At 54.2% G+C, this 12,777-nt stretch overlaps 1 protein-coding gene across 1 annotated transcript; it reads right to left on the minus strand.

Annotated features, from left to right (window-relative positions):
• Positions 1-334: 334 nt before the first annotated feature.
• On the minus strand, positions 335-6,595 carry LOC123388452 (melanoma-associated antigen 8-like). Its single transcript, XM_045068036.1, has 3 exons — positions 6,567-6,595; positions 2,157-2,220; positions 335-1,985 (listed from the first exon to the last, which is right to left on the minus strand). Exon 3 carries the CDS (start codon positions 1,962-1,964, stop codon positions 963-965), a length of 1,002 nt encoding a protein of 333 aa, XP_044923971.1. The 5' UTR covers positions 1,965-1,985; positions 2,157-2,220; positions 6,567-6,595; the 3' UTR covers positions 335-962.
• Between the last annotated feature and the right edge of the window lie 6,182 nt (positions 6,596-12,777).

Below are 12,777 nucleotides of genomic sequence, written 5' to 3' on the forward strand. Positions count from 1 at the left end.
TGGGACGCGTCCTACTTCTAGCGTCCTCCGCGCTCAGCCGCAGGGCCTTCCAGACGGTAGAACTCAGCCCACGTCGAGGAATCGAGGAGCCAGTGAGCCGAGCTCCCTCTGTGCTGAGCGGACGCTTCTCCTCCTTTCTTGAAGAACCAAGCCAGGGCAGGAGCCCCGTGTGTGTGCCTCTGCCATGGACACCAGGACAGCCAGCGGGGCATCAGAGGCAAGAACCCACACGCTTATCGTCCCCCGTTCCTGACCCCCTTCCCCTTCCTATTCCGTTCTTTCGCCTTCCCAACCCACCCCGAGGCCAAGCCCTGTGATTCTGGCCCAGAGCCCAAACAGGAGGCAAGGTGTCTAGGCTGGTTTCTAGGACACGGCAAAAATCCTTTTTGCTGAAAGATATTTTATGTGTTTATTTATTCGAGAAACAGCACACAGAGAGGGAGAGGGAGAAACAGGCCGACTGAGCAGGGAGCCCGATGTGGGGTTATATTACAAGATCCTGAGATCCTGACCTGAGCTGAAGGCAGATGCGTAACCAACGGAGTCCCCCAGACGGCCCCGGGACATGACAAAACTCGAAACTCTTGAACTGGGTCAGGACAAACGCTGTGTTGGGGGATGTCACGCACACACTCAGTCACTGAAGCCAATGAAACCTCCTACGCCAAGGAACCCACTGGAGAGCTCACCAGGGACACCGAGCTCTGAACTTGGGAGGCATCGCAGGGAACCGCCCTCCACATCCCCAAAGGAGGCTCTTTGCCCTGCATTTTCCCCCAAACCTCCCTGGCCCTGCACTGCTTCGAAATCCCAGGGCTCTCTCTTCACACACACACACACACACACACACACACACCCCAACAGGGAAGAACCAAGAAACAGCCTCACTTCGTGCCCGGAACCCCCAGGACAATCTGCCCACCCCGCCAGGGCCCGGACCGCACCACAGCCACCACTGGGGCTCAGGCCCTCCCTTCCTCGTGGCTCACAGCCTCTTCAGATGGGACCAGGGAGGAAACCGGCAGCCCGGGATAGACCCGCAGCAAATACTCCAGAACCTGCAACCTGCTGGTTTCCGCGTGAGCCCTGGGGCCCCACAGGAACTCGTAGCGGGCAGGGTCACCGCCGGGCACCTGCCGGTACTCCAGGTACCCTTCCTGCACCCAGACGTTGGTCAGGAGCTCCCGGGGCTCCCCGTAGATGATGTGCTCCTCGCCGGCATACACCCCCATGACCCCCAGCGCTTCCCACACCACCTCCTCGGGGGCACGGTCGCCCTCCAGGAGGATCACCGCCAGGAGCACCACCAGGAGGCCGGTCTTGGGCGGGCCCTGCTCACCGTTCAGCATCGCATCGCAGGTGAGGCCCAGGACAGTGACCAGGACGTAGGAGTGCTCGGTGGGGTCTACTTCCTTCACCTCCACGCCGAACACCAGCCGCATGCACTCGGACGCCTGGCCCAGCATTCCGGGGAAGGCGTCCTGCTCATCCTCGCCGACGATCGCCAGCATCTCCGCCTGGCTGGCCGGCTCCTTGGTGAGATACTTGAGGAGCAGGAACCCCACCAGGTCAGCTGTCTTCTCCTGGAGTATGTCAGAGCGCCTGGGCTCGGCTTCTTCGGACTCCTCCCCGGTGCTGGACCCCTCCTCATCTGAGCTGCTGGAGCCCTGGTCGGGCGGGCTCCAGGCAGTGGCTGCCATGGCCGCGGGCAAGGGGCAGGCCATCTGAGGGCTCTGGGGTGGACTCAGGGTCCCCGCAGCAGACCCCTCCTCCTGGGGGCCCAGAGACAGGGCCGAGCAAGAGAGGGAAGAGACGCTGGACTGGGAGGAGGCAGAGGCGGAGGAGGGAGGTAGGGTCTCCTCTCCTCCAGCCCCGCACTGCTGTGCCTCCTCCAGGCCCTGTCCCGGTCCTGGACCGGGGTCTTCCTCCAGCTTCCACAGCTCACTCCTCTGACCCAGGGGCATGGCGATGGTGTCGGGCTGAACCTGAAGACACATGTGGGTGGCTTCTCAGGGTGCAGCCCATCCGGCAGAGGCCCGGATGTCCCAGAGCTGACAGTGGGCTGCGTCGCCCATGGGTGCCCAGGGGTGCCCTCTGGGTTGGGACCCTGGCGCCAGGCTCACAGCAAGTACCTCACCTTGACCACTGGCACTCACCTGCACCGTGATCTCAGGGACTCCTGCCTCACACCGAGGGCTCAACAGCTGCTTCTCGATACCCCTAGGGGAGAAAAGGAGAAGACACCTCAGGGGACACACTTAGAGCACAGCCCCGGGGCCCAGGGCACACCGGAGGGCTGGGTTGGACTCCTGAGTCTGCCACCCGTCCAGGCTGGGCCGTCCCCTCCTTGGCCTCTCAGGAGACTTCTTCCCCCTGCCAGGACCTAAGCCCCACGCCCCTTGGCCCAGAGGCGAAAGGGTCCCAGCAAGATCATGCGGCCCTGAGCCTCCACGGAAGGAAAGCGAGGGGGTCACATCTGGACCGGCCTGCATCAGGTCTACAGGGCTCGTCACGGATCTCCAGGGATGGCCAAATGTGGGGGTGCCATCTATGTGGGATGGGTCTGCTTCTTTGTCTATACCTTGACCCCAGGAAGGCTGGGAAAACTCCCGGTGTTCACTGGAGGCCACCTTCCTGGTGTCGAGGCCTCATCTCATGGAGAAGCCGGAAGGAAAAGCGAGGAGAACTCAGTCTGCCCACCGATGCCCCGTCTCCCCACTGTCCCCCCATCTCCCCATGGCTGACAGAAGTGTGAGGGCAGGCCTGGCCCCTGGGGATCCTCCCTCCTCCACTGACCTGAGTACAGACCCTCAGGCACAGACCCTCCCCTCCCAGAGCCCAGGGAATTGGGGACGAAGAGGGGCTCAGCCTGACAGACGCAGCCCGGGTTCTCAGGGCAGTCAGGTAGAGCTGGCCAGATTTCTGGGCCATCCCCTCCGCGTCCCAAGGGGGTCCTCGTTCCTGTCTAGGGGGTCCCCACATTGACTCTTGCTGTACCAGGGTGTCTCCCAGGTGGGCTTCCTCAGATGACCCGACTCTGTCCTCTCCCAGGATGGCCCTCGCCTCCCTGAGAGCTCCCAGAGGACGGTGAGGAGCCACCACGTCCATGTCCGAGGGTCCGTCCCCCACCTTCAGCTTCCAGCAAGATCCCAAAGGGCTGGCAGTGCGGACCGACCCCTCTGTCCCGGGATGGGGATGCCCTTATGGTCCTGGGAGGCTAATCCTCCTTCTGGCCAGGGCCTGGTCTTCCACCCACCCCCAACCTGAGATAGAGGCCATGTGCCCCTCGGCCTGAGACCTCACTCCCCGAGGTCTCTCCACCTTCCAGCCCATGAGACAAGTGAGCATGCCTGCCACCTTGGGCTACCGCTGACCAGTCCTCCCTGGGCTGCCAACAGGGCAAGGCTGGACTCCGGGGCACTGGCTCCTTTGTTGAGAAGGTAGGATCCGGTACGGCCAGTCCTGCCCCAGGGTCCTCATCCTCTCTCCCAGAAGGACCTGAGACCCTCCTCCCCATACCATGCTCCTCTCGCTCTCTCTCTCTCTCTCTCACACACACAGACACAAACACACGCACGAGCCCTCCACACCCCAGGCCGTGTTCCTTCTCACCACAGCCCACAGTCTCTCACACCCAGATGTGGACATCAGGACAGGCATGGGCTCCTCCTACACTGGGGCCTCCTCTCCGAATTGAACATGCTGGGGACCGGGATGCCTCAGTCCTCCCTCTGGTCCTCTCCTTCCACCACAGCCGGCCCAGGTCTGCCCGGGAGGTCCTGAAGCCCGATGCTTCCACCCAGACCCGCGTCTCTGGGAGACTTGGTGGGAATGCAGGGCTCGCCCGATGTGATCATCTGTCCCTGGGGCCTCCTGGGACCAAACGTGGTCTCTGTCCCCGATCCTGCAGTCCTCCTTGTAGGCCTCGCCTTCCCCCCAGGCACACACGGTCCATCTCCCCCCTCACGCGTTCTTGAGGCGGTGCTCCATCCTTGTGACCACCGGTCCTCAGAGGCCCTGAGTCGGCAGTGGCCACCCACGGCGTGGGATCGCCCACCCCAGGAGCCTCCCGTGGCTGAACCAAGCCGCGGTCCCGCGGGCTCCCTGGGGACGCCCTCAGGTCTTCTCGCCTCGAGCCCTCGCGGGTCCCGGGCCTCTCCTGTCTGCTGTCCCGGGGCCGGGGCTCCCACACCAAGGCCATCGCTCCCCTGAGCCCACTGGCTCAAGCCTGTGACCACGATGTGCAGCGGCAAAGCCCAAGACTTCCCAGGGCTGACCGCGGGGGCTGAGATGGGGCGTCCGGGTCTCTCGGGCCTTCTTCCCCTTTCCAACGGGGCTCCCTGGTGCCTATGCCTTTGTGTGCTGTACCGCCCGTGGATCGACTCCTGGACCCCAGCGCATCCAGCATCCGGGAGACCCAGCTGGGCAAGTGAGGTACACAAACACGCACATACGAACACAAATGAGGAGTCCGTGTCCTACACTAAGACGTCTAGGGGCTGCCTCTGGGTTGGGGTCCAGGGTCCCTCAGACCTCCCTCTGCCTCCTCGCCGTGAAGCCCAGCACGGCCTGGGCTGCCCCCCGCCCCTCTGAGCATCAGGGCCTTCTGCCAAGGTCCCCAGTGTCTGTGAGACCCGGATGCGGAAGTCCGGACTCGCCACGTGCTCCCATCCCCCACCACAGACCTTCCCTGACTGACTCTGGGCTGGGGCCCTGGGTCCCTCAATCCTCCTACATCCTCACCATAAAACTCAGCAAGGCTTCTCCCGCCCCCTACCCCCGCCCCCCCCCCCGAAGCCCCGCTCCCTCTGCCAAAGCCCACAATCACTAGAGAAAGCGTGACGCATCCGCCCCACCCCAGGGGCTACAAGTCCCCATCCCACGCAGGTCCATTTCTAGACTGGCCCTGGAGACCCAATTCTGTGAGGTCCTTACTGTCCTGCCTTTGGTTTCGTACCTTGAATCACAGTCCCTTCTGAGGCCTCCCCTCTGAAGACCTGAGATCTCCTTACACTAGGCCCTTCGTCACTCAGAGACCCGGATGTGGAAGTCCGGACTCGCCACGTGCTCCCATCCCCCACCACGGACCTTCCCTGCCTGACTCTGGGTTGCTCACTGTAAAGCCCAGCAGGACCGGTGCCCTCCCCTCTGCCCACCCGAGGGAGGCCCTTTTCTTTCTGCCAAGGTCCCCAGTCCCTAGAGAAACCCTGAGGCTCGAGTCCCACCCTAGAGCATAGGAGACCCCATCCTGCCAGATGCCTTTCTAAACTGACCCTGGGGCCCAAATGCTCTGAGGTCCCCCCTCTCCTGCCTCAGGGTTCATACCTTGAATCCCATTCGCGGCTGAGCCCTCCCTGTGACACCCTGAGGTCAGTCAGGTCCTTACGCCAGGCGCTTTATCCCCAAGAGACCCGGATGCGGAAGTCCGGACTCGCCACGTGCTCCCATCACCCACCACGGACCTTCCCTGCCTGACTCTGGGCTGGGGTCCTGGATCCCTCAGTCCTCCCTCTGCACCCTCACCACGAAGCCCAGTATGACCTGCGCCCGCCCCTCTGCCCGCCTGAGGGAGGCCCTGCTCCTTCCACCAAGGCTCCGAGTATCTCCGGAGGCCCCGAAGCCCCAGTCAGGCCACCTGACCACTTGTCCCATCACTCCAGGGCGGACTTCCCGGAATGGCCTTGGGAGCCGATGTGGGAGAGGTCCCCTCTGGCCTCCCTCAGGGTTCATACCTTGAATCCCATCCGCGTCTGAGCCCTCCCCTCTGACGCCCTGAGATTGGCTCCTTACATCAGGCGCTTTATCCCCGAGAGACCCGGATGCGGAAGTCCGGACTCGCCACGTGCTCCCATCCCCCACCACGGACCTTCCCTGACTGACTCTGGGCTGGGGTCCAGGCTCCCTCAGTCCTCCTACACCCTCACCATGAAACAAAGCACGACCTGCGCCCGCCCCCTACCCCACTGAGGGAGGCCCCGCTCCTTCTGCCAAGGCCCACAGTGTCTCCGAGACCCGGACGCGCCAGTCCCCACACCCTGGCCACGTGTCCCCATCCCGCCCGGGGCCTGCCCGGACTGGTCCTGGGGCCGACCTCAGTTTCGACCCCTCTGTCCTGGGCTCCCAACTCCCTCGGTCCTGCCCCCGCTCGGGCACGACCCCATCCCCCCTGACGCCCCAGGGCCTCCCTGGGCCGCGGCCTTCCTGACCCGGCATCCTCGCCCTCCGACCAAGGTCCTCAGCCCCCTCGGACCCCCGAGGCACCTTTCAGCCGACGCCCCCTGTGGCCACCCTCCCCCGGGGCCCCAGGGTCGGTCCGCGGCTGGGCTGCGGTGGGGCTGCAGCCCTCGGGGCCGCCCCGATCTCCCTCAGGTGCCGACACCCGCTCCAGGGGGGGCCTGGGCCCGTCCTTCTGGGGACCCGTGTCCCCTGCCCTGGCCCCGGCGGGAAGGGCTCCGCCGGACGGCGCTGCCCCGGCCCGGGGTCTCTCGGGGCTGCCGCCATGGCCCCCTGGATCCCGGGGGTCCCCCCACGACCCCCACTCGGGGCACCGTCGGGGCAGGGTCTACCTGCACGCCTGGCTGCCGGGCCTGGGCTCCTTCCCTCAGCCAACCGGACTCCGGCTTCCCGCACACAGGGCCTCGCCTCTCTCAGGCCTCGGAGGCGGAAGTCGGCGCTCGTCACATCCGGACCCCAGAGGAAGGGGTCCCCTAGGGCTGACAGCACCTCCGCGGCGATGGGTCCCGCGTGGGCAAGGCGGGAGCAGGGGAGCGGGGAGGAGGGTCCCTCGGTCCTCCCTGGGCGCCTCGCCTGCCCTCTGGCAACACTGGGCCGCCGGTGACCGCAGACCTGAGCCCCAGCGGGATGGTTGGCGGGGCTCGTGCCGCACCTGCTCCCGGGGCCCGGGGTGTCTCAGGGCTGCGGGCAGGGACACAGTGCGCTGGGACGTGGGACCCCTCGGCCCTCACCCAGGAGGCCCTCCTCTCCCCTTGTGGGACACACGCCGTCACGGGACAGATGCCTGATGTGGACCCGCAGTGCCCGTGACCGGGAGGCAGGGTCGGAGGAGAAGCGCTCCTTCCAAGGGGTCCCTTCGCCAGCCGCCAGACTTCAGGAACAGTCTGAAGATTTTATAAAAACATTGAATCTACTGACGAGGCTGAGCAGCTGCAGAGGTTTGGGGTTCGGTCCCAGGGTGTTTAGGGTTATCCCCTGTTTCGGGGTCCGCTGCAGTGAGTTTTCCTTGGTTGTGCTCGTTCATCCTAAGAAACACAATGTCAGTAGTTAGTTTTTGTACTATATTTGATATGGTATATAAGTATATACAACGTGTAGATTATATGTGTTTAAATACACATGTATGTACATATTACATAGATGTGGACATGGCCGTATATATGCATGTGTGGTACTTTATGCATTTACAAATTATGTACTTATGTATCTGTAGAGTTTATATACTTTATGAAAAATACCTTCTCTTATATGATTTGCTTTGATATTTGCTAATGTATTTCAGGCTGACTCTTTGTCTTATATTTCAATAATTTAGATGGAGCATTCCTTACCACTAAGTTGTATCATGTGGTTATTAGCACAAAGTCTGTAGTTAAATGCCTCATTCATCCCATCTTTCCTGTGTCTGGTTGTTACACCAGGGCTACTGTCATGTGTGCTCTGGGATCCTGCCTCAGGTCTGGGCAGGGAAGCAGAAGCAGAAATTGAAAATTGGTCCCCCTGTCTATCCTGTCGTCTGCATTTACAAAGCCTACGTTCCCTCCCCGCATCCCTGATGTTCCTGAGTCTCCAACCCAAACAGAAGTTCCTCAGTCTTCAGTTTTCCCCAGGGTTTTCTCCTATTTTATTGTTCAGACATCGTTACTCATTCTCTGTGTCTCTTTCAAGACTTCAGTTTTTTTTTTTTAAGATTTTTATTTATTTATTTGGCAGAGATCACAAGTAGGCAGAGAGGCAAGCAGTGTGTGTGTGGGGGGGGGGGGAAGCAGGCTCCCTGCTGAGCAGAGAGCTTGATGCAGGGCTTGATCCCAGGAATTCTGAGATCATGACCTGAGCTGAAGGTAGAGGCTTAACCCACTGAGCCACCCAGGTGCCCCAAGACTTCAGTTTTTAAGAGTAGTTTTAGTTGCACAGAAATGAAAAAGAAAATTCCTTTTTCATCTTATTCTGATCAAAGTTTTTTCCATTAACTAGTGTTGAATTTCTTTGAGAGGACTTTTTGTACCCATTTGTGATCTGATATTTTTAGTTTCATTATTTTGTTAATGTAGGTAAATACAGTTGAAAGATTTTTCTTATGTTAAGACATATATTTCTGTTCATTGGGCACAGCCTATTGTCTATTTAATTCACTACTATGTTGAATATGCATACATTTACTTAGGATATTTGCTGCTATATGTGCAATTTTTGCTTAAGTGTTCTTTCAAGGTGGGTTTCTCCTCTAGCATTTACATTCAGGAGCACTAGCTTGGGGAAATGAATAGAAAAAAAATTCCCATATTCTTCTCCACTTTGAGTTTACCTAACATAAATTCTCCCCAACCATTTGGTAGAACTAGCCTTGAAAACTGACTTGCCCTGGAATATATGATGGTTGCTTGAGCTCATAATATGGTTTCAATTTATAATGTTCAATTAAGGTTTTCTATTTCTTTATGGAAAATTTGTCAATTTTTTTCCTAAAAACCACAATCCATTTTACTTAGGTTTTCAAACTTAATGACATGATATTTACAAATAAAAATTTTTACTACAGAAAGTCTCAAACATGTAAACAGTGGGGAATAGAATAGTGAACCCCATATACCTGACAACCAGGGTCAACATTCTTCTATACATGAGCAATCAAGCTCCAAATATACCCCCACCTACCTGGTATCTCAGATGCTAGGATATTGTAAAGTATATCCAAAATGTACCTTTTCATTATTCAGTACTTTAGTATGAATCTCACAAAGATAAGTACTCTTTTATTAAACATAAAGCCACCATGATTATCACTAAATAACTCTTTAATACAGTGAAATGGGTTTGTTTTTCACACTTTTCAGGCAAGCATATGCTCTTTTTTAAATTCAGTTTCTTTGAATCAGTATCAAAATATGTTCTATACATTTTGACTATTCACATCCCTGAGTCTTTTCAAATATACAGGCTCTCACTCATCACCTCTTGCTTGGCAAATATTTTGTTCAAAATAAAACACCCCTTGTCTTTTGTCCAGTTTCCCATTGTGTGCATTTCACTGAATGCAACTTTTCTCTCTTTGACATTATTCATTTGTCTTTCCATGTTTTCCACTTTTTTTTTTTCCCAGTAGAGCCTCTTGGCATCTTAAACATAGTTATTTTACATCCTCTGTTAGTTCCAAAATTATTGTCATATTTGAGTCTGTTAATTCCAACGTATGTGTCACATTTGAATCTAGCTCTGATATTTGTATTGTCTGTTCAAATCATGTATTTCCTCGCCTTTTGGTCTTGTAAATTTTAGTTTAGAGTTGAATGTGTTGTGTGGGGTAATAGTAACAGATGTCATTATGTCTCATGTGTCATTTATGTTGATCTGGCTAGGAGTTGGGTGTTATTTCTTGTAGCTATAGGTGCCAGAAGCTTTGATTCTTCCAGTGTCCTTGTTTTTGTTTTCCCTCTCGGATTATGACAGCTGTACAATAATAACATAAGATAATGACAATAGGGGAAACTGGATGCAAAGTATATGAGAATTCTCTTTACTATCTTTATGATAATTTTGTCAATTGAAAACTTTTTTAAAAATGTAATAGAAGTCACTCCTTGGACTCCATTGGAAATAACAAATGCAAACACTTCTTCCTCTAAGAATTGACCCTCCAAGGGAAAGAATTAAGCTTTTATCTTGCTTTTCTTCTACTAACTGTATTACTACATAACGCAATACCTGTAGTAAATGCAGTGGAGCTCTTACTGGAGGATTCCAGGTGAGGAAAGTGCAAGGCATGATAGGAAAAAGGAAATGACCATTTGCAAGCTCAGGAATGTAACTGATGTAGTTCATGATAACTGATGGGTGCAATCACTGGGTGAAAGTTTGATTATGTACTCTACAATGCAGGCATGAGGTGTCACCGCCTGAATCCTCTGTTCAGTGACCTTCTGATCAACAGTAGAAGAACCTGAAGTGATATGCCTTCTGTTAGAATGCCCTAGGAAGCACACAGTACTACCTAGGAGTACTTTCCTCCCAAAATCTTGAACTTGCTTCTGGCCTCCCACTGGGGTGAGTTACAGTGCCAGGAAATACAGCTCTCTGTTAAAGTGACTATGCCCCTCAGTGAAGGCACAGGGTCTTTTCTGCGAAAAGAGCTCTAGACATCAGCAGAAAGGTGTTTACTTTGTTCTGCACATAGTCTGCTCAAGAAAGGCACCATTTTCCTGTCTACCACAGTGATGCCACAACAAGACAACAGCCTTGCCTATTCCAAGTCAATGGTGTTGGTCTTTCCCTTTATCTTTAAACCTGCATTTGCTCCCTATCCGCTAGGTCAAGTCAGAAACCTAAGATAAAAACCTCAATGCAACAAGTCAGTTCACGGTACCAGTGCCACTGATCTTGCTGCAAGGCTACCCTTGGGTCAGAGGATCAGGCCCTCCAAACTAGTCTCTCAAGAGCCCTGCCTCCTACTCTCTGTTGCAGAGCCCTGAGCTACTGCATGTTTTGTTCTCCCCTGGGCATTTGCTTTTGTCAGGCTGCCAGTATTCCTCTTGAGACATCTTCAAGTCTCTCCTTCAATGTCACCTTTTCCATGAGTCCTTCTGTGTATACTTAAACCTAAATTGAAATCCCTCCTTCCACCCCATCCCCAACACTCCTTATTCAGTTCTGTGGATTCAATTTGTTTCCATAGCATTGATCACTATTCAACCTACTTCACCTTTTACTTTGTTCCATGGTTCATTTCAACTCTACAGCCTTACACACATTAGATTATAAGCACTCCAGAGGCAACGAATTAGTTCAATGCTGTATCCTTAGAGCCTCAGGCAGTGCCTGGCACATAGTACATGCTCACCACTTATTTTAAGAATGAATAAAGAGCTTCCAGCTCTAAGGTCGTAGTATTTGGAGCCCCTCTTCCCTAAACCCTATTGGCATTTCTAACGCCCACAACTACCCAAATGGGCAAAGTTTGAATGCTTTCCACCATCCTCTAATTATTGGATCATGGACAAGGTAAGCAACTGAGCTTTCTGGGGACTCTGGAGACCCCTTGTCCCAGTCCCTGGTTGGTGCTCCTGGTATTCTGGTGAAGTCAGCATGGCAGGATTCCAAACTATGGCTGACTGCACACTCTCTCCTGCCAGCAGGCAGCTATGGCCTTCATGCTTATGCTCTTCTCCTCTTTCCTGTTGGCTCAGATCTTTAAGTTGCTATGGTCAAGGACTCGTGTATCCTTGGGTTGGGCCACAAAAGGTTTTACAAATAGCCAGTTCACACAGCACATGCCTATTGATTCCTGGGTATGGTCTGGAGAGCACACTCATATTCACCAATGATCTTTTTTTTTTTAAGTTTTTTTTTTAAGATTTTATTTATTTATTTAACACAGAGAGAGATCACAAGTAGGCAGAGAGGCAGGCGGGGGGGGGGGGGGAAGCAGGCTCCCTGCCGAGCAGAGAGCCCAATGCAGGGGGCTCAATCCCAGGACCCTGAGAACCATGACCTGAGCCGAAGGCAGAGGCTTAACCCACTGAGCCATCCAGGCACCCCTCACCAACGATCTTGATGAGACTTCCCTAGACAGAGTAGGAAGGGGAGTAGCCAACATGGTTTGCAAGGTTACTTTCAAACCAAAATACTCTAACCACTAGGATTTCTCCCCATCGCCAAATACAGGTGCCTTCCTTGCCTTTGCACATACTGTTCCTTGCATCTGAAGGTGTTGGAGATACAGTACTTGCAAGAAGAAAGGCTTTTTCTCATTGTGCTGTCCTCCATGATAATGCCAAAGGATATCCTCATCATGAGAAGACATCAGACACACTCAGACTGAGGTACATCCTAACAAAACTGGAAAAGTAGTCCTCAGAAGTGTCAATGCCATTGATATAAGCAGAACACTGGCCTCCCAGAGATGTCCACATCCTAATGCCCGGAGCTGGAATATGTTAAGTTACACATCAAAGTGGAGTTAAAGTTGAAGATGGAATTAAAATTACTAATCAGTTGACCTTAATATAGGGACATTGTTCAAGATAATCCAGGTAGACCCAATGTTAATTCAATGGTCCAACTGTGGAAGAGGGAAGCCATGTGAGAAAGACTCATCCTCCCATTGCTGGCTTTGAAGATGGAGGAAGTGTGTATGAGCCAAAGATCATGGTCACCCTCTGGAAACACATATCTCCCTAGAGAATTCCAAAAAGTATCACAACCCTGCCTATTTTAGCCCAGTGAGACTATTTTAGGACTTCTGACTTTGAGAAATGTTACAGAATACATTTGTGTTGTTCCACTAATAAATTCGTGTTGTACCACTAAGTTTATGGTGATTTGTTACATCAGCATTAGGGAAATAATACAGTTTCAATGAAACTGGAATTACTAAGAAACTATCACAGATTGGAGGACATTAAGGGGATGTAACAACTGTATGTAATGTGGTATCCTGGGTTGGAAAGAAAAAGCACACATCCCTGCCCCTTTGCTCCCAGGGGTCTTGGCCACTCTATGGTCTGTCCGACTGTACCACCACTCAGGACAATTGCAGGGGCCCAAATG

Source organism: Mustela putorius, unplaced genomic scaffold (genome assembly GCF_011764305.1).
Source record: "Mustela putorius furo isolate JIRA1106 unplaced genomic scaffold, ASM1176430v1.1 tig00003899_pilon_pilon_pilon, whole genome shotgun sequence".
Taxonomy (NCBI): domain Eukaryota; kingdom Metazoa; phylum Chordata; class Mammalia; order Carnivora; family Mustelidae; genus Mustela; species Mustela putorius.